Source organism: Cyprinodon variegatus, unplaced genomic scaffold (assembly GCF_000732505.1).
Source record: "Cyprinodon variegatus isolate N-32 unplaced genomic scaffold, C_variegatus-1.0 Scaffold505, whole genome shotgun sequence".
NCBI lineage: Eukaryota > Metazoa > Chordata > Actinopteri > Cyprinodontiformes > Cyprinodontidae > Cyprinodon > Cyprinodon variegatus.
The window spans coordinates 147,643-170,599 of NW_015150958.1; the positions used below are offsets into that span (position 1 = coordinate 147,643).

The 22,957-nt window shown below is 37.0% G+C and overlaps 1 protein-coding gene across 11 annotated transcripts in view; it reads right to left on the bottom strand.

Moving 5' to 3' along the window:
* Nucleotides 1-22,957, bottom strand: part of LOC107094760 (voltage-dependent L-type calcium channel subunit alpha-1D-like) — a 91,271-nt gene that overhangs the window by 58,919 nt on the left and 9,395 nt on the right. For all 11 annotated transcript variants that reach the window (XM_015390582.1, XM_015390579.1, XM_015390581.1 and 8 more), the window contains exon 4: nt 3,467-3,606. In XM_015390582.1, the coding sequence (XP_015246068.1) occupies nt 3,467-3,606 (140 nt within the window). The remainder of the gene's footprint in view (nt 1-3,466; nt 3,607-22,957) is intronic.

Sequence of the window (22,957 nt, forward strand, 5' to 3'; positions counted from 1 at the left end):
ATTACATTTCTGACTGTATATCCCTGTAATTATTACACACTGTAGCTTTAAAGGTAAAAACAAAGATGGTACTGTAATATTACAAAAAGACAGTGCCTTAGGTTTTTGCCAAAAACAAGTCTGACAGGCGTAAGATTAACAAAAGCCTAAAAAATTGTCTGAAACACATCAGACAAGTAAGTGGCAAGGTTCCTGAAATTATTTAGGCAGAGTTAAGCAATATCTTAAGCAATATCCCAGGCTTTGAAAATCTTACAGAACAATGTTCAGTTCATTGTATGACATAGTATAACACAACCTAACGAGACATGGGCATCCACCTAGGCTGACACACAACACAAGAAGAGCATTACATCTATGGCTGTTAAACAGTTGATTAGAAATGTCTTCAGGGACCGAGGCTCATACAGCAGAAAAGAAGCCGTTAATTTTGTCATATATGTAATATGAGTCCCATACAGGTCCTTATAGCTGATAATGCACAATTTCACTATCTGCGCAGACAGAGAAAAGTTATTTTATTTTCAGGTCCAACCTCTTTTTAGCCGTCATCAAAACCTTGCCTGTTTGCTTGATGAAATGTTGCCAGCCCACTTGACATGCTGTTATTGTACAGGTTAACAACTTGTAGGAGGAGTTATGAGTTGGCTTCTTTTGTTAGACTGCAATACCCCATATCCATCTAAGTGTCTGAAAGCTTGGTCGTTAAAGGGGATTGTTGGACTGGCTGAATAGACGAGGTCCTCCACTGTCCTGTAGAGGGGGTGGGGCTGCGATGATAACAGGAAGGGATAAACTTAATAGCTGCATTTTAAGTTTTTGAAGGCTGGAACCTGAGTGCACCACCAGTCTAAAAAAAGAGGCCACATGACCCCCATTCCAAATCGGCGGACCCCTTCCTCTGTACCAATTTACATGTTTTCAAAACAAAAACAATACTTTGTTGGGTTGCTGTATAAAACCTTGAACTCAAAGCTATTCCTAACATTTTGAATGGAAAAAGCTTCCTGGATGGGAAGCGAAACGTCTCCAAAATTTAAAATCAAGTCCAGTGGATTGTTTTTTATTTTTTAGGAATAATCCTAAATTGTTATAAAGCCCTGAACAAACCAGTTGCCTAAGACTTTTAATCTAGGATCCGATATATTTCCATGTCACACTGACTGCAAATAGAGAAGCAGGGAGGGTGGGTAGATCTGCGCAGATTTTTTTCACGTCTCTTTCAGTGCCACTCAAATTAAAATAATTTTCCATATTTCACTTAGATTATTAAAATGATCAAAAATAAATAAAAATAATCAGTGCAGCTGTAAAGGAAAGCCCCACTTAATGAGTCTGGGCAGCATCTCAAACCAGAACAGATAGAGAAAGTTCAAATGCCTATATTAAAAATAGGAGAACTACATAAAAACACAGAAATAAAGGCTGTTGGACGGTGTTAATGTTTTTAGAGGCACTATGAGGTGATTTTCAAAGAGATCTGTGAAGTTTATCTAAGTTTTTCTTTTTTTCCTAAAGACGTCAAAGAGATACGCCGCACTTACCTGCTCTTTTCATTATTTTTTCACAAGTCTGTATTGCTTTCTATACACAGTACGCAATGTGAATGTCCAAAACTGTTTCCCCATGCGATTAGCAGATTTTATTTTGAATTTCCCCTGAACAGAATATGTTATACTAACCACATCTCTCTTCCTGTCAGACACATGAAATTGTCTAAAATAGACCTGGGGTCTATCTCAGTCGGAGCTACGCAAGCCCTCTTGGAGAAAATCGTGTCGGGTGTGATCATACACTTTTACTTTTTTCTGTGGGCAAAAAATCAGATTCAGTGTGCTCTGGCCTTAAGTGTAAAAGGGGCTGAAGACATACCTAGAAAGACGGGTAACAGACAGTAGTGGTTCTCCTTACAGCAGAGAAATACAAAGGCAAAACTAAATGTTATTTTCTTTTTAGTTAACTGGCAAACACAGGAGTGCATTGGTCTATCCCTATTGAAAAATGTATTTAAGTTTTTCTTTTAACCTAGAAATTGTAGATTTATAGGGGTTGGATCATTTGCAAGTTTAAATGTTCTCAATTTTTGTACTTTCACCTTGACATTAAACAATTTCATTACATATCTGCATATACTGTATTTTACGTTACTTGACGCCTCCATTCTTATCTTAAATGAAAACAGTTCATGTTTCTGTTGAAAATTGTACTTTGCCATTTGAAAAAAAAAAACATTACCTTCATTAATCAAATAATGGTCTGCATTTCACCACAAACATGTATTTGCTATTTAAACATAAATGATAAAATTGTAAACACTTTTTTTGTACACTTATGCACTGAATCTCTTGAATCTGAATCTCTTCTCTGACATCAGATACAAGCTGGATTATCTTGATTTGTCATTTCTGGTTTATAGCAGCAACGTTCACTCTTCATAGCAGGGGCAGGCTTCGTTGCATGTGACTGGATGGCAGATCAACACCACATGCAGCACACAGACAGAGATCTGACCCAGCTACCCACTGGACTGTGCGTATTAGAAGAGAGATGCAGACAGGAGGAAAGGAAAGAAAGAGAAGGGTGGAATGGGGGTGTGAGATGGGGGTAAAAAAGATGAAGTTGATATGATGAGAGTGTGCAGGAGACTGGATTGAGGGTGGGGTGAGGTGGGGAGCTGAACAGCATGACCCATCAGAACCATGAAGTTAAAATGGAAGTTGTATTGTTGCCATCATATTCTTGTGTAAACTGTGGATTTTGTTTACTTGCTCTTGAGGCGATGTACTAATTGAGGGTCAAGGCCATATCCAGCTGTGCTGCACCAATCAATAAATATAAATAGAGGCTTTAAAGCATGCACGTAATGTTTCTTTAGAAGTGTGACTTTCATATAAGGTGAACACTTATAATGTAATTTGCAAACAAATCCTGTACTTTGTATATGTTTTTATCTTCTATTTCTTGGAAATTGGTTTGTCTTTCATTTTGCACACTTAAAAAAGGAAGTCTATTTGGGTTTACATTTCTTTTAAGAGAATATTAATTGAGGTAATAATACCAAAAAACTGCAGAGACAAAGCTCAGCAGGATGTCTGAGAGTGAGTGAAAGAGAGGGAAAGATGGGAGGAGTGTTGGAGAGAATAATAAAAATGGAGAGATGGTGACTCACTACCATGGTGGTAAAGCTCTGATTTATTCTCTCTGTCTTTTCTGGGTCATATACTGTGGGTGTTTGCGGGGCTCTATTAGCAGTTGGTCACTCGAAGCAGAGGCTTAAGCAACTTTAACTTCTCCTCCCACAAATACTGTAAACTGTCAAACTGGAGCAAGGGAAAAACATCAAACTAAAAATAGCATAACCCTTTTGACCGTTTATATGAATTACAGAAACAAAATGTTAAAAGCAGCTGTTTTAATACCCCTCTGAGACACCCCAATCAAGATTATCACTGACAAAAGGACTTACCCAATAACCACAATGACAAAATCCAGCATGTTCCAGCCGTTTCTCACATATGCATTCTGGTGCATCACCAAACCATAGGCAATAATCTTCAGAAAGGTCTCAATAGTGAAAATGATGAGGAAGGCATATTCAACTGTTTCCTGCAAAAACAAATAAGCAAAAATAGCAAGGAAATTAGCGTGATGCAGGAACTTTCCCTACAACTTCCGTGTATTTCTAAAAATGTGCAAAATCTATTTATCGGGGAAGAAAGAGAAAAGGACCAAAGACAAATTCCTCTAATCACAACTAGATTTTAACTTTGTCTTACTATCACAATTATGATACAGTAATAACCACCAATATATATTAAAACAAGTAAAATCAAAAAAATGCCTCTTAATTACAGTTTGATCAAAGACTGGTTCCTGGGAAAAAGGTAATAAAATAGCTTTTTTATTTCTAAATGAACTCATCAATTATGAAAAATGTAAGACTTTCAATATAGCTATTAAATTACTGCACCACAATTTATGTTATGGTCATTAATGCATAAAGTAATTCCAATCTCCTATACCACCTATTTGTGTGCCTATGCTGCTCAAGTTTACCCGAAGATCATGAATATATCAAATAACTAGAACTGTCATTCAAATTGAACTGTCATTCAAACCAATTATTGATTATTAGTTAAATGTTTATAACTGTAATTTGCTTATTTACCTGGGTTCTTAGTCTTTTACATAAAGGTTAGACTCATGGACCACTGTTTCAAATCCAGCTGTCTTCAGCAATTTCGTAATTTAGACTATGGCTATCAGCAGGGTTATTAATCACCAACCAAAAAAATTGTCTCAGTTCAAGGAGGGTGGATCTGACCTGAGTGATAAATCGCTCAGTGCCTAAAATAACGACGAAAGACCACAGGTTAAAATACAATGGTACCTTTATTAGCTAATAATAAAAAGGAATGACTCAGGAATGCATTAAAAATACATTGGTGCAGGAAAGAATGGGTTAGTTCAGCTGGCACCAGGACATTGGGCCAACTAGAACAAGAGAGTTAGAGGAATCAAATGGCTGATACCATAGGGTCGGCAATTATACCAGTCAGTCCAATGGTAGTAGCCTAACTTTTCAAACAAATGGGAAAAAAAGAACCAGGCTCAGTAAGCATTAACATTCAGTTCAGAACTCTTACATAAAACCCATCAGCAGTGGAATCAGGAAGCTTCTTTCAGATAAAACACAAATAACAGAGTATTTATTAAGCATCAGATGAAAGAGGGGAAATTATGTTTACTTGTTGACTCAGTGAAATGGAAGTGGGCGTGAGTTTGGATTTGCTCTGGCGTGCAGCTCGGTTCAGTTGGTTCCGTCAAGTCCATTTGTCCAAAAGGCATTCGAATTTTTCTGATGCAAAGAACAAAAAGAAACTTTGCAGGACTTAACTTTGGCACTCACAGCAGCCTTTGCACGGGGATCCACTTAAGGCTGTGGGTAGCTTGTAGCAGTGGCTCAGGCGGCGGCAGCACAGCTCCAAACAGCAGCCAGACCAATGGGTCACAGTCCGGTCGTTTCACAGTTCAAGGCAGCAGCAGAACCAGTGAGGCACAGGTAAGCGGCTTCTGTGTGGCTCCTTGGCACAACAGCGATTGGGCCTGGGTGTCCCGTGGGTAGACTAATATGGAGGTATTCTTATCTACTTCAGTAGGCGGGTTCACAAAACACTACGTTCAATCTGGTTTGAAATGCATGAAAAACAAATTCCCTACATTCAGCTCCATCTGAATCGTAGGCAGGGTGCAGTCTAATTCGGCCAGCAAACACAGACTCTTTTCCGGAAGGGATTTGGTGGGCTACCGTAACCTCAGCTGAAAACTTGCGTGTCTCGCCTCACTAGACCCACAGGCCTCCAGCTAAGAGGAGCTTAAATGGTGGTTGGCTGCTTAAGTAGACTCTGTTGTAGGCATGTGAAGTCGGGGGAATTACTCCCGCTTATGTCATTGACATTTGATCCTCAACACCTGCTTAATGCTAAAGTCGTATCTAAATTAGCAGATCTGCACAAACCCTCCTCCAGCAACACTATGATGTCTACACAGTCAAAAGTCATCAATGGTTTCAAAATTAGTTGGCGTTTGTTATGGCATTTTACATCTGTGACATTTTTCTCTCTCAAAGATTATTTGCATTTCAAAGAAGGGAAAGATAAGATTTCTTGTAATTCATTGACCAACATGGCTTCTAGACAACAATGTGTTGTATAAAAAGCTGAATTAGTTTTGCTTTGCAACTGTGTACCAGGAGCATCTAGAGACCCTTTAAAGTAATAATTTAAGAATGCATGAAAGGTTGACTCACTTTTTGACGGTGTATAAACAGCTCCCATTTTTTAACTTTTACAACTATTAATAAAGTACATTGAAAACAACTTGCAACAAGATACAGTCTCAGGAATACATGCATTGAAACACAAATTATGTTGGCATGGTACTGTGTAGGTACTGAAGGTGAACATTTATTGAAGGTTATACCATGTGTGAGTTTTAGGAAATGGGCCTGGCCTAAGGGGCATGTAAGAAATCTGTTATGGCTTTTAGCCCTGAGAGCAGTGATGGGGCCTTTGGTCAGACTTTGGTCTTTGCAGTTAGGTAAATGTGCAAGAAAGTCATTTATGATTTGATCATCTGCTCCTGGATAAACTGTTGTTATCTCAAAGCTGCAAAGGACTGGAGGTATTTTAAATGTGGAAAAAGCTCTCTTTGAAGTGTATCCTTTATTATAATGTTTTCATTTTAAAATCTGAGATAATTCTGCATTTGTATCATTGATGTATTAAATTCTGTGGATGAGAACGTAAATAGGGTTGTGGTGTTACAGTTTTCTTTTTTTTTCACCTGCTAGGTGGATCAAGAGCCATATGTTTATACTGATAAGTATACCAACTCTCTACAAATGTAAATATTGAGCTGTCATAATTTACATTATGCATCCAGATTAGTGTTTAATACATCATCCCAAATAAACTAGAAAAATAGCAAAAAAAAAGACAAATAAAGAGATAAGATTCAGTTAGCTAGTAGGACAAAAAGGATTTTAAAGGAGGAAAAATGGAAAACAAAACCCTAAATCAATTGGATTTAAAATATGTGCTTATAGATGTAGAGGGTATTGTAAGGAGAGAAACATGATACAACTCTACTGGTTGTTTTAAAGACAGAGGGAACACAGGAACATTAAGCCATTAGGTGGAGGACAACTGGATGTGAAACCAAAGGTAGACACACAATTATATCCAGACAAAGGAGGCTTGTCAGTTTGACTGTGGCTGATACAAAGAACATGGCTCAGCTTCTGTAAAACCATTCTGTAACTTCCAGTAACACCAGAGAGACACCCTCAATTATTTGATCAGGTCACTGTAAACTATGAACAGATGGTATCCAATGCATGCAATGGATTGAAAAAAATATTAAACCACATAGATTTTTTTAAAAGTCTCATTAAAACGACAACCTTTACTTGAGATTTTACTTGGGACTCCTGGGATTTTGTGTGATAAACATTAAACAACACATACTTTATAGTTGTAAAGTGGACTGGGAAAAATAAATGGTATAATCTTTTAACAAGTGTAATTATAGAAAGGTCATATGTTAATTAGGGAGGGGAAAATAAGATTTTTTAATCATGAAAATAATATATTGCAATTAATGTTCTCTGGAACCCAGAAAATTGACATTAACATGAGGTGCAATAAGCCATGATCAGATGTCCAGGATCAGATGCTTGTCTCAGATCTCTGAATTAAAAGATAATCCTCAGAGTCAGGTTAAGCATATGCAAAACAGCTAATTATTCCTTTAAAAAGTTGTACCATCTTTAACACAGAAAGAATATTGTTTCTCGTAAAACAGAGGCTGCATGATCAACCTTCATACCTCTTCTACACACATAGTAATATTTGCAATATGTACAGTATATGGAAATATACAAATATACTACTTTGCCAAAACCTGACTGACTAAGTATCTTTCCATTCCTAATCTATAGGGGTTTAGAATGATGGTCAACCCTTTGCAGCTAGAACAGCTTCAACTCTTCTACAAAGGCTGCCTCTAAGGTGTGTTTACTTATGGGGATATTTGAACATCTTCCAGAAGAGTGTTGGGCAGATCAAACACTAATATTGGACAACAAGGCCTGGCTCTAAGTCTCCACTCTCATTCCTCCCTAAAGGTGTATATCAGGTTAAGGTCAGGACTCAGTGCAGTCCAGTCAAGTTCATTCACACCAGACTCTGGCATCCATTTCTTTATGGATCTTGCTTTGAACAATAGTGCACAGTCATGTTGGAAGAGTACGGGGTTAGCGACATACTGTTCCTACCAAGATGGAAGCATTGAAATCTCCCAAATTTCTTGGTATGCTAAAGCATTCAGAGTTCATTTCAGTAGAATGAAGGGGCCAGGTACAGCTCCTTAAAAACAACCCCACACCTTAATCCCTCACCCCACGTTTCTACTTGGCACAATTCAGTCAGACAAGTACCATTCGCCTGGAAACCTCCAAAGCCAAATTCATCTATCAGATTTCAAGATGGAGAAGCCTAATTCATCACTCCAGAAAAATGTATGTCGTCTGCTCCGGGGGCCAATGACGGGGTGCTTTAAACCACTGCATCCCAAATAGGATAAACTATATAATAACAATTTTATTGTATGCAATAAAAAAATTCAGGAAGTAATTGATTTAATTCAAAATCCAAATAAAATGAGATTTCAGATGTAGTTGGCCAGCTTACCCTGTTGTATCAGTGGAAATCACAACTTCTCATAAACGGGACAGATGGACCCAGTATTCCAGGCTGATTCAGAATCTAACAATGTGAAGATTCAAAACGTTTAATGAAAGAAATAATAAAACAGAACAGAAGCACAGGCTGCTGGGGATAATCAGACCACAGTGGCTGCAGGGGGGCGGGGCGCCACCAATCACTGACACTCTGGAGAGAGAAACACAGGTAAGTGACCATGATCATCTGACAAGAGATGATTATCAGAGTGAGTCAGTTTCCTGGTTTAACAGTTCAGTCCATCTCCTTTTAAACAGGCGAGATCCAGCGGATGGACTGCCAACGAGACGTGGCGTGGGCTGCCCAGAGTGTCCCAGATGCTGCAGCCCTGGAGAACATGCAGGAAACCCATCCATGTCATGGGAAAACAGATCAGGCAGGAACAGTTCAGGAATCCGGAGTTCTCAGCTTGATCAGAGGTTCCGATCCAAAGAGGAAAAGAGGGATCTAGGCTTCCACGAATCCTGAGAGCGTGAAGGCAGTTTCAGATGCAGACGAGTCCAGAAGCGTGCCCAGACAGACAGGCTCAGTGGTAGAGAGTAACTTAGACAAGACATTGTTCCAGGATAACACTGGTCTCCACCTTGAAGCCAGGCTTATGGGAATTAAAACTGACCTCCCCCGTGTTCCAAGCCAAAACCCTGAGGGCTCTGCGTGTCATGGTTTTGGTTATGTTGTGCTTTACTTTGCTCCTTATTTTCTAGTTTTATTGGTTTAATTCCCATGGAGACAGCAGGGGGAAACCAAACACGAGGAGCCAGGGAGAGACGAGGTATGAAGACAACAACATGAGAAGCCAGCAACGATAAGGAACCAACAAGGAGTGACTGCAGAGGAAGAGTAAATGTAGCTGACTGAGACAATGGAAGGGCTAACGAGCTGACAAGGAGCAGGTGTGAGGAGACAACGAGGGAGCCAAGGGGAAAGGAACACACACCAGAGGGCAACAGAGGAAAACAACAGAAAAATCTGAGAACATAAATCTAGATACTACAACAAAATAGGAATTAAACCAATAAAACTAGAAAACAAGGAGCAAAGTAAAGCACAACATAACCAAAACCATGACACTGCGGAGAAGAGCCGGGACATGACCAGGGTTACAGGAGACACACCGAACCCTCTCAATCAACTGGCTTCCCAGAGTCAGGACATGAACCAGAAACTTAACTAAAACTCGTAAAAAAATAAAAAAATAAAGAAAAACTGACACATAAACTAAGAATACACAAATGATGATCTGGCCCCGATAGCTGGCCTCAACTATATATATAGCAGAGGAAGCAGGTGAATGAGATAAATGACAATTAGAGAGCGGGCGGTGTATGCAGATGAATTAAGTGAGTAATCAGAGAAGCTAGCGGGGCTGAGATCATGACGTCATGAAAGTTGAACTGTCTTCTCGGTTACAGGTTTTAACATCAGAAAGCTTAGGAACAAGAAACGGCTGTTAGAGTAGAGCTCTGAAAGGCTGAGTGGGGGAGGGAGGAAGCTGACTTAAAGACCCAGGATCTTCAGACCCATGATATCAATGAGCCTGCATTCCAAAACAGTAAACCTCATCAGCATGATGATTCACAGCATAAAATAATGATCAGAGATTTACTATTTAGTTTCTATTGCAGAACCTAAAACAGAGGCAGTTTCTCCTAATTTTAAGACAAGGTCTTCACATTTTGAGTTAACACAGAGTTCTTCCACAACTTTGAAATGATTTGCAGGACATTTCTCCCTAATTTAATTATTCTGATTAAATAACCCAGTGAACCAAATCAATACCAAATGATGCTAAACCTTATTATACCCCAGAGTATGAAAACATTTTCTATCATATTTGAATATTCATTGTTTTATTCTATCAAATAAAACCCTGATAAAATATGATAAAATTCTTGGTGGTGAGGTCGCAAAAAGTGGAAAAGGATATGCATATAAACACTTTTGCTAGGCACTGTATGTCCATTACTGAGCAATACCACAAAACGATAAAAGAGAGATTAAACCTAACTAAGATGTTTTTTTTTTTGGTTTTTTGTTTTTTTAAGGGAAAATCCTGCATATATATCATCATAGGATAATCACCTCTTCTCCATCTGGGAGTCCTTAAATTTGTGATTTTTGCGGACACCAAAATGCAGGAGCACTGCAGGCAGTAAGGCTCGTTTTCCCAACACTTAACAGCAGATTGTGAGAAGCACTTAGCCCAGAATAACTGACATGGGCCTCTTTGTTACTGCAATAAAAGGCTGAGTTAAGCTCAGGGCTGCTGCCTCTGTGATGGAGCATTCTTAAGCCGTAGGGAGCATAGTGAGCACAGCGATACATGTGGGGACAGAGGGAAAGTGACAGAGATGAGTGAACATTTTTAGAGGCAGCAACAAACACAAAGAGGAGACAGTAAACTAATATTTTCTGCTGGTGTAAACAAGAAAATGGCAACAATGCAATGAGAATGCCACAGAAGGATGCAAATTAAAAATAATGCAGAAATAAATTACAGTATTTCTTAATTTCTGCAGCTGTAATTGAGAAGCAGGTTGCGCAATTTAATGCAGTGTCAAGACAGATTTAAATCTTAAAGCTGAAGTTAATTTATGCATAGTGCCAGCTAATGGATCAGGAAGGCATGCTGAATATAATTGCAAATGATAACCATTTCCATTCCAATTAAACCGTAATCTGCTCACTGATCTGCATGTTAGGCTGTCTGCAGCAATAGAAGAGGAGTAGCAATAAGATAGCAAACTTGTTGCTGTTGTATCGACACCTACTGAAAAACGGCATTGGCAGTGAGGTGTTCAATTTACTTGCTCCCATCCTGTAAGGTTTGCAAAAAAAGAACTTTCATCAAGCATAAGCACATTTTCAAGTCCCCAAACAAATCCTGACAGCCAAGTATTAAACTAAAAAAGTAACATATGACTCAGTAGTCCCCCCACCAACCCCTACAGCCACAGCCCCTACTGGCCTTCCTTTGCTACAGGGTGTGTACTCACATCTACAGGCTCATCTCAGTTCGTCTCACAGCTGATCAGTTTACCACGACATATGATGCAGCTCACCCACTGAACCGTGCACACTCTGGCATAACTTGCCATATGACATAGCTGAGCGGACAGCAGCAATGTGAGTCAATTAGAGGTTCGGAGCGGTCTGTATGCAGAGCTCATGAGCTGCAGCTTATCTCCGCCTCACCTCGGATACACAGCCACAACAATTTATTACCTATACAGTAGCAAACATTATGAGGCTTATTTTAACATAAAGGTTTGTTTGTTTAAAAAGTAAGGATATTTTATTTGGAAGGTAAAACTTACAAAAAGGGGAAGATAGGATATTTAGAAAAGCTTTTCTTCTCAAGCAAACCAAAATTGCTTTATAATAATAGAAACAAACAACCTCATTAAATTCAAACCCAAATCTTAGTTGCATAGTAAGGAGTTTAAAAAAATGAAAGCATTGAATCTGAAGCTTTCCTTTATTAGGAAACATATTTTCCTCTGAAAATAAAAAATACAGTTTGCTTACTACAAGGCAGAGAATGGCAACTATTTCAAGCAATTCTATTAAAATCCAAAATTATTATTGCAATTACATTGAGTTTCAAGAAATATTTCAATCACTTATTAATGTTATGCATTCATTTTTTGTCTGGGGTGCCCTAAAAATGTCATTAAGCAACAATTGATTAAAATCACAAAATAATAATAAGATTTAATGTTGACAGTCTCACAGTTTGTTTTGACTGGAATTCCTTGTTCCAGTTGTTGACGAGGTTTCATTAGTCCTGGAAAACATCTTTACTCCCATGCTTCTAAGGACCCTTTAAATCCTCTCAGAGACCTATTTGAACGTCTCCCTTCCTGGAGGTACTATCCAGCAATTAATTGTTGGGCATTGTGCCAGAGTAAAAAGCTTTTTTCCTTAAGCTGGGATGGCTTTAAACACCAAAGGCCCAATCTTCAAAAAATTCAAATTAGAGGCACTAAACTACATGTGTATTTTTTATTTTTGTTTTATTTTTTTAGTACGCATACCGTGTTGCGGATGATCTACGAATATCACTGCCCAACTCATGCCCAAATCATGGTTTGAGAGTGACTGTAAAAGACAGATGAGGTTCAAAGCTATCGAAGTTGAGGTAATAATGATAATCATTTAAAAAAAAAATACTGATTATACTAAATAATATTTATAGTGTTCATCAAAGAGGTAGCCTATCTCAAAGTTCAGTCATACCATAATCGTAAGTTCTCAATTAGCAGGAAAACTTACAACTCAAAGGGGTGAATATAACAATAATGCAGCAAACTTCAATTTACTATAGCAGACCTACATTTACTAGATTTATCTACATTTGAATGTATTATTAAAAGTTACATTTTAATTATTTTACCAAATGGTTAAACATCTTCAAAAAGAAAATACAAATTGAATATTTCTTAATCTAAAAAGTGCTTGAATTATTATATTAGACCAGAAACTAAATGTAATTGCTTTCATTTAAATTTAGCATGAGACACTTTATTTGAGAGTATTGTGCATGTATAAGAAATTCTGTTCTATTTTAGAACAATTGCCACAAAATAAAATGAGTAGATTATTTAAAAATATTTTATGGAGACTAGGGTGTGAGATGGAAAAAAAAGGTAGAAACGTATGCCTTTTCTAATAACTTAAAAGCATATTTTCTGTGCACTAACTATAATGTGCAGACTACCACCTGATCACTGCTGTACCGTGTTTGCATGTCTGAACATCTGAGCATGTGGCAGCAAGCCCAGAGTGGCGTGAGTCAAGGTGACATCATGCATGCATGATATCTGTGTGTGACCAGAAGCTTCCATGCAACAAAAACTCGGCAAACTACAAGCCGGAAAACAACTGAGCATACAGAACATATGTGGTCCACTTTGCATGAGCCATGTAAAGATTTCATAAATAACCCCCAACGTTATAAGCTATTTCAGCAGCAGAAATTTCCTTTAACATATCATTCTTCATCTGGTGCACTCAAGAAATGACAGATATTTGCCATCTCTTTTTCTGTCTGCTCCCTATCTCTGCTTTGCCCCTCTGTCAGTAAAGATAAGTCAGGGCTGTGCAGCCAAGCCAGCAGGGTGAGGGCAGCCAGCATTTAGTGCTTCCCACTGCTTCCTCCGGCTGCCTGAGTGTGGAGTCTATAGTGAGAGCGTGGAGTCCATGTGGCCCGTGTTAATTTATAAACAAAGATTTAGTATTAACAGTTAAGCATTTGTTTAAATATCTAACAAGGTTGTTATTGTTGTGTAAAAGACTGAAAGCTATTTTCTAAAAGAATTGACATTTATTTTTGAAAATATGTTGTAAGGCAAGGATTGGCATGTTTATTTAAATAGCACCATTTCGTGGCAAGATAATGATTCAAAAGCCTGCACATTAAAAATAAGAAGAAAAAAAAGTAAATCAAAGTAGTGTAACATACAAAGAATAAAACTGAAGAATTAAAATAAGATTATGTTAACAAAAAAGATTATTGTTAAAAAAAGAAAGCTGAATACTAAGTACATGATGCAAAATAACCTTAAGTACATTTCTGAGGATTTCAATTAATAAATAAAAGATACAACAAATTAAAATCTGAAAAGTGTGGAATGCACATTTTGTAGGTTTACCTTTCACTGCAATTAAAAATGACTGGACCCTTCTCACAAATGACTACGCTCTGAAATTTATCTTACTTCTTGTACACTGGCTTTTCTGTATGCACCACATCAGAAATAAACAAATATTCTTAATTTCAGTAAATGAACATAAAAGATCCTCGTAAATAGATGCATTCCACCTGTGCATAAGTGAGCGCCCATTCTCGAGGAATAAACAGTAAAAGCCAAGCAGTGGGAAATAAACCCAGAGTTGCAAATGCTGTGATTACACTTTTACAGAAATAAAAATAAAATAAGAGTAAAAATAACATGATTTGATCCGAAAACAATCAGTGAAAACTACTGATGGAGGCAAGAGATGCAACATATGATGTACTGTATGTGTTTAATACGATTTCGCCATCAACCAATATGACAACATTCTCCAAACTCTCCTTTTAATACAGAAGCACACCTGTACTGTACCACTTCAGACCACGTCTGTCATCCCTTTGTCATATTCTCCATGTCTCTTAAGCATAAACATAAAAATGTTGACAGCAAAACGTTAATTTTAGCAAATTCAGACAGACCCAAATCCAAGCATTCCACATTTTGTGTAATAAAAAAGCCAAGGCAGCGCAATATGAAGTGAACTGAATGTATTTCTTACCCTCAGAATAGTTTCAAACAGCAACACATTTCTGAATCTTTCTCTCCATTTTATATTTTAAATAATATTTCAAGTATCTAAGCACTAAGTAGTTTAAGTATCAACAAATAAAATTAAGTCATTTAGTGAAAAACTAGGCTTGAATAACAGACTGAGCAAGTCTCCTACATCAATTTGATTTGTTTGAACCTGAGAGAATTTGGTACAAATTGTTCTTACATAAGGCTTATTGTTCTTTAGAAGAACAACTCCAACTATGATGTGGACCCGTGAGGATTATTACTATGGTCAGGGTGTTGTGCATAGCAGTCCCTCATAGTTAAACTTATGCAAATTGAGTGTTTTGCATAAGGCACAATGTTTGCTGTCATATGACCAAGGACCAAAAATTATCTCCTTACCCAGATAGTTGTACAGATAGTTTTAGATGTACATCATGTAGTATTTCTGCATGTCAGTGGAGCAAAAAAGGGGGCACCACGCTACAGGGACCCCAAAGCAACAGACAGACAACCATGTCTAGACTGACATTTCTGCTGTTTGTGCATGTGAAATGATCAGTAACATAGGTACGTCACTAAATATATTTCCATCTGTTCCTTCCCCTCTACTCATGCCAACATATTTCTTTTTAAATAATTAACATTTTATTTGATATGATTAAACTTCACAACTTTCTCCCTGACCTGTCTGCGCTTGGTAGATTTGGTAAATTAACTAATGTTTTCTAACAAACAAGAAAAAAACTGTATTTATAGTGAAGTTAATTACACACAGATGGGTAATATTTACTTTTTAGGCTGCATTTATAAAGTAAATGTTATCTATAGAGAAAAACCCCACTTGAGAGATTTTTTTTTAAATAAGTCAACTACATATCATGCGTTTCCACTTTGCAAATATTAAATACCGCATGCTGTTTTATTAAATGCAACCCTAAGAAAATGGATTCCAATTTCTGTCAAGTTATAAGAACAGTTGTAAGATAGCTCACCTTTTTTCATTTTATTACATTCAGACATTATCCACACATAACTAACACGGTGCTCACTTTCTTTTTACTCCCATGGCTCTGTTGCTCCTCCTGTCACACACTTACTTCCAGATAACCTCTCACTGTTGCACACACATGCAGAAATACACATTCAAGATAACAAGTGGGGACAGTGCTAGTGTGAGCTGCAAATGAGCAGTTACGTTAAGTGACTAAACACATTCTTCTATCATCATCTCTACGGGAGTCCCCAATTCAGACATAGCTGCTTGTGCCAGCAAATACACACACACAGCACACACACACAGAGACATTCAACAGAGCCAACTGTTTGATTCACCCATACGTGTTCATATTTATACTCTTCAACAGCATGATATGCAGCCAAAACAAAATCACATATAAACTATAAATGATCTCTTGTTTATTAAAGTTATTTCTTATCCTTCCTCATACAGCCCTTTGATTATGCTATTTATAAAAACAGAACCAGTTCAACCAATTGCTGCAAATATATCAGACTATATTTTCCTTAACTTTGAGAAGATTGTGCTTTTCTCTTTTGCAGCTCCAAAATTGTGGGTTTATCTCCCCCTAAATATTATATATCATATATATAATATGTCCCCCTAAATAATAAAAAAGGCATCCTCTTTGTTAAAGTTGACATTGTTCTGAAAACCGAACTTTTTAAACAGGCTTTTTTTTATCATTTTATATAGGTTCTTTCGGTAGATTCTCATTATATTTGTATGCATGTAACATTCTAATAAAGGATTCTTTCCTCTCTTGTGTGCTTTAACTTTATAAAATATGTGCTTATTAACTGTGCATCACTTTGGTCCTGCACTGGTTGTTCAAAGGACTTTTTAAATGAAGCTGGATTCAACTGAATTGATGTGGAAAAAATTAAAACTTCAGGGATCCCTTAAGAAAGTCCGACCTGATAAGGAAGATGAGGAACATTAGGAATGTATATCCAGCCACCTGTATTATCTTTACCCTTAAAATCCATTAGATAAAGCTGGCTTCATAAATTAGCTAAGTTTATTAGAGGGCTTTGGTGAAAAAATCTACCTCAAAACAAGCAAGGGATTTAGAAGTGAAGAAGTTTATCAAGCAGGGTTGAGATATAATCCAATATGAAACGCTTCACATATCAAGAAACATTGGTTAATTCATAATTTAAAACACTGAAACTGAACAGCACAGTCTCAAATCTATCTAGGCATAGCTGATCCCTAAACAAACTAGCCTAGAGTTTTCTTTTTTTCATCGCAGTAGCAAGAGGATAGAAGTTTATTGATTATAAATTATCATGTATCTCTATTTTGAAAAAAAGTTATTCTTAAAAAAAACCTTGTATCACGATGAGATGTTTTATGAATACATAAAATGTTATATATTAAGGTTTTGATTGCAATGTGATGAAATGTTAAACATTCTCAGGGGTTTGAACGATCATAAATTTACGGATTTAAACATCAGTGCCTATGCAGTAGCCTACAAATACATAAAAGGGTAACAGAATTCAGAATTCAATTTAGTTACAGTTTTTAAGTGTGCAATCAAATTAAAAATAAATAAACTAATTTGTTGTGATTTGAATATTGTCTAGCTTCGGCTAGCGGATGGCTCTCAGTGGGTTGTTGCCTCAGTAAAGGGCTTGATGACAGTGATCCATCAGCAGCCATTACAACCACAGCATCCCAACAGGAAGTCAAATGTAATTTAATCAGAAAAGGACTTCCTCTGGATAGATCAATATATTGACAGACTACAAAAACCTTCCCCAGTGTACTTAATTATCATCAGTGTCTCACTCTTCTGCTGTGTTAAGGTTTGGATTGAAGCTGGATCTTAAAAGACATTAGCATTAATAATTATTTTGTGTATTCTCTATACAAAAAGATTTGGCTTAGAGTGAGAGTGTCAAGCTAGGGTGGAGGTTGGTTGAGGACCCAAATGCAGAGATGAGGAAGCAGATATTTAATGAAGCTGGCAACAGAAACAAAAATCCAGGAACAAAATACAAAAACCAAGAGTTGCAGGGGAAAACACAAATAAGGAGAACAGTAACAATGGGAAACTAGCACTGTGGAACTGCACAGGAGTATATATAAGGGAGACAGAACAAAGACTGCGATAATCAGCTAAAAGGGAGCAGGTGTGGATAGAAGCATCTAGAAGGGAGCTAGGGGAAAGCAGACTGGCACAAGGGGGCAATAGAGAGCAACAAAAACAACGAAAAACACAGCGCTGCTTAAATATAACAAAAAAACAACTACAATGACACAAAATGGAAAAGAAACCAATGACAAAAAAAAAACAGAATCACATGAACTAAAAAAGAAGTCCAAATCGGAGAACCATAACAGAAAGCCTTTTTTTTTATTTATCTCAATGCTCCCAACAGTCAAAGAAGAATCCAGTCTTTCTGATGAATCTTATTTGAAACAAAAAGATGTTGACCTAAACAAACAACTACATTTATTTAATAGTTTTGAAAATTTGGTCTACACTGATAAAGTTAATCAGCTAATGCCTTACTCTTCCTGTAAATCAGTTTATGAGCTATTTTTAATGGAGGTGGCTTTTCCAGATTCCAGTTTTCAGCTCCTTCTAAAGATGTACAATATGATTTAGATCAAATTATTTAATTTTAATTTAATTTTCATTTATTTTTACTTTTGTGAGAATGTAGTTTTTTCTGTGACACTTTAGATTTTTTCTTTCATGATACTAGAGGTACCATCAATTTTGTCTATGTGTGTACAATGAACATCTGCTGCAGTTGCCGCTCTGCTCCAATTAAACTTAAAATATATGAATTAAAGCTGAACATTTTTCAAGCTTAAGCTGTTAAAGGCTTCTAAAATTATAGTGTTACTGTTTCTATCTTTCTAGACATGGGAACGTTGACGGCAGAAGTCCACAAATAGTTTATTTTAACATTTAGAAAAAGATTAGAGGATTTTTTTTTCTTTTCTCAATAAAACTGTCTTTCAGCAGGGGTGACTGCATGTTGTTCTTGCAAACAAAAACAGTACTACTATTAGTTCATGGAAAGTTACCAGATCCTGAGATAACAGAATCCTGAAGAAATTCAAACTGTAAAAATTTGCTTATCATTCTACCTCTACATATTTCCAACCTGGATCCAAACAAGCCTATCTCACTACCAGGGCCAGCTTGAGTTAGAATGTGTCCCTTCTTTCCTGGTTTGATCTGGTCCTTGTTTTTGGAATGTAGGCGAAGGCCTACACTAAAAACTACTCTTTCACTAGAAAAGCAGTGGAGGCTTGAGTTCAAAGCCGATTTCCAAGCAGCATATTCTGTGTTAAGCAGCCAAACAGCAAAAAGAATCACTAAGTTATTTATCTCCTCAAAATGAGGCTACACTACACTCTGAACAATCATGGACTGTGGTATTCTCTACTGCATATTCACATAGTCATATAACACTTTGTTAATGCATTTCTTTTTCATCTGTATTGTTATTTTTTGCCACTCCTAACAATAGTTATACAACAAAAATGAAGACAGACAGTACCTGATTTCAGACAGAGCTGTCTGCATGTTAACATGTGCAGAATAAGATGTGTGAATCACATTTCCTATGAAAAGGTCATTGTTTTGCCCGGCTACCTTCAGCAGGACACTCCCGCCTGCAGTGTTTGATTTTCAAACAGATAAGACAGAAATGACCTTAAAGCAAAGCCAGCAGTGTTACAGATTATCCTCCTGTCCCTTTAGAAATCTTAGAGGAGACAGTTGCACACAATATAGCTTGTTATTATCCAATGAAAAGCCTAAACAAAGAAAAAGGCAAAAACAGAACAAGCTGACCTTGACTAGATAGGAAATATGACTTTCTGGCAGTTTTTTTTTTTTTTTTTGTCTCATTGCACATGTACATGTGATTTCATGCACTTTATGCATCTAGTTACTCACTTGTGCCTCCTGGTGGTAGTAAGAACCCAATTCTTTGCCCCCTGTTCTGCCTGGGGAGGAAATTGCTTTCTATTTATAATGAGTTGCTGCATTTAACCAAGCCTCGCTAACAAGAAGGGCAGACTCTAGCTCTTAAAGCCTTCATGACTATCCAGCACTGAAGCAGCTCTGCAGCACCTCTGCAATTTGCACACAGTGTACAAAAGGTCCATCAATGAAAAATGCACTAAATAAAAAGTCCACACAACCCGACCTCGAGACATCAGCTCAGTGCAGCATTTTTCTGCAGTTAAATCTTCATGGCATTTTAATGTGTGACTTGGTGAAACTTAACTGCATGCTGTAGTGGCAGAGTAATATAATCTGAGCCCTGCATTTCACACTAAAGCCATATATATTCATAATTTAGGCTTTATATCAATCTTCAATCCCCTTATCGTTGAAAGGTAGTGCGTAAAATAATCTACACTACAGCATTATATGCTGGCAATACAAAACAAACACAGCAACGTCCTTTCTTGAGCTCGTCCTAATTAAACTACAGTTTTGCTGAATAACAGCAACCAAGCTGGCACACCTACCCTATAATAACAAATGATAATCTTCTGCCTTTCCTGGAAAAAAAAAATACCAATAATCCTCTGGAAGGTGTTTTGGGTCTGACATGACAGAACTACAACTAACTTCTGACAGAAAGATAACAGTAATGAGAAACATGTGTCATGCAAATAAGACAAAAGAGTTACACAATCCTAAAGCAAAGCTATGTCCCTATATGGATTGTTCACAAGGAATCGTAAATCATGCCATACCTACACATCATGTTGTCCCTTCATTTTCTCCTTATGCACTTGTTTATGAAGCATGCATGCTGCAGCATTATCATCAGCTCCGGACAAAGCCATGTGCATAGCTCTTAATTTAATTCATAATGAATGCATTCATACATTCAATCTAACACTCTTCTTCAATATATAGCTATTCATGCTCCATTAGAGAAAAGACAATAATAAATCAAACAAGAGCCTTAACAGCTTCAGCAGACGTGTATAACCATTGATTAAGTCATAGGGGATATACTATGTTTTCACTTGCAGTGCTTTGCAAATACTGGGATTAAATAAGAATGTAGATTTATTAACACAATTCCATGAATCTACAGAGGCCCTTATAATGATTGGCACCGCTGGTAAAGGTATGTTGAAAAGCGCTCATAAAGTGTGCAATGGAGACCTGGTAACTCAAGATCCCACTGATCTACCTCTTTGTTTAATTACATGATCTCTTCTATTTATTCCATTTTGATGAAAGGCGAACAGAAATTAGCCGGTGTGGGCATAGAGGTAGTGTAGGGATTAAGAGTGGATCCCATGTATGGAGGATTTAGTGCTCGACGTAGACATCACAGGTTTGGGTCTCGGTGTGGTGACCTTTGGATGTCTTCCCACTCTCTCTATTCCCATTTCTTGTCCGCCTATTTTCAAAATGAAAGCCACTTAAGCCTAAGAAATTATTCTTTATAAAAATGTGTCTCTCTGTCACATCTTTTTTTTTTTTTAAGGGAATTGAAAGGTAATTTATTACAATCTTAAATATGCTTAAATTGCATTCATAGTATGTAATACTATCACAGCCATTAGAAAAGTGCTCTCAAATAAAATCCTGTAAATTTCAGGTTTCTGTGCGACATCACGCCCTTTATTTAAAATAAAATTCCCTCTTTGAAATAACTCAATGAAAAGAAACACATCAGAGATCCAGTTCAATTATCTTGGCAAGTTGTGAGAAGTGTAACTGAAGGCAGATGATTAGGTTGATGGCTTATCAATTAGTGCGTAGCTAATAATGCTTATGAAAACTAAAAAACTAACCAGTCATATCTTAACTGGGTGAATGTGTACAACAAAAGTGACTTTGTGAAAATATGCTGAGGTTTTTAACCATACATTTTCACCAACAGTCAGTGATAATAAAACACCTTAACTTAGACCTTAACTATAGCATAACACTTATACAGAGAAGAGACATGGCACTGCACGGAAATAAACAACAAAGACAACTTCCATTGACTGGAAACAATATGGCCTGAATATTAAAGATTTTGTTATGTAATGTTTTATGTATTTGGACCATCCTATCTAAAATATACACATGGAGATAAATCCCCACTGTTGGTTCTACCTAAAGATGTAAGAGCCACAATGCAGTTACTTTTTCTTTAAAAAGAAATGTAAATCGGTTAAAAACTGTATCGGTAGTTTGAAACAAATTGTTCCTACTCCGTTAGTATTTTGCATATTTCACTATTAAACTCAACAGAAAACTGAGTATAAATGTGTAACAGGCAATGTCCCAGCTGAACCAGTTTTCCCTGATGAACCAGTGATGTGTAAACAGACACCCAGATGTCACCCTCCAGGAGGTCACAGTGAGAAGCTACACTCCTTACTTCACTAACACACGCTAGATACACCACGCTAGATAGATCATCTCTTTTTCAACACATCACATGGTGTAACCTCCACTCAGATATCTACACCAAAACTATAATCTTTTTTTTTTAAGGTTTAATGCCCTGAAATCTAACGTTCAGAGACAATCAGCTGTATGCAAGACATGTTATACACACTTCTCATTAATCATTAAACACTAAGCTTAGTTTTGCTCTTGTAAGCACTGCAGTATGAGCGTCTGTCTGCCTTCTGGAAAGTGCACTTATCCTCAGCAGTGGAAGAATGCTTACAACACTACATCACCCACAATTCATCATAAGAGACATAAATGCACAAGGTGCAGAGAGTGGTGCAATGGCCAGAAAATGCTAAAAAAAAAAAAAGGAATGCAAAATAAATAAATAAATAATAAGACAAGACTCCACATGGGGGACTGAGACATGATAAAGCACCAATTCTGTGTGTTTCTCTGAGTAGGCAGAATAAATGTGCATATCAAAGCTACTGAAAGAAAAGAATAGATGCAAAGTTCTGATGGTTTTTAAGCTCCAGCTACACAATAACACTTAGAGAATGCAGTGAGTTGAAAAAAATACTTAGGATTGTATTGTCTTGTAAAAGTATTCACATCCTTCAGTATTTATTTTTACATCTATTGCTTTACAACCAATATACTGACATATATTGTATTGTTTGTTTGTGATATGTCAACACAGCATAGCTCAGTAGAGGTGGAAGAACACGGATTACTGGAATCAGGCCATGTCCCCAAACATAGGATGAGCTTAATTTGGTGTAATGTAACATTAAAAAAAAAATCTCTCTTCTGTAAAGGCATCAGAGGTGTATTTGAGAATATTAATGAACAAAGAGCATCATAAAGACATGGGAACAAAAACTGCTCAGATCATACAAAGACATTAGCCTGGCCAGCGAGACTGATACTTCGTATGCAT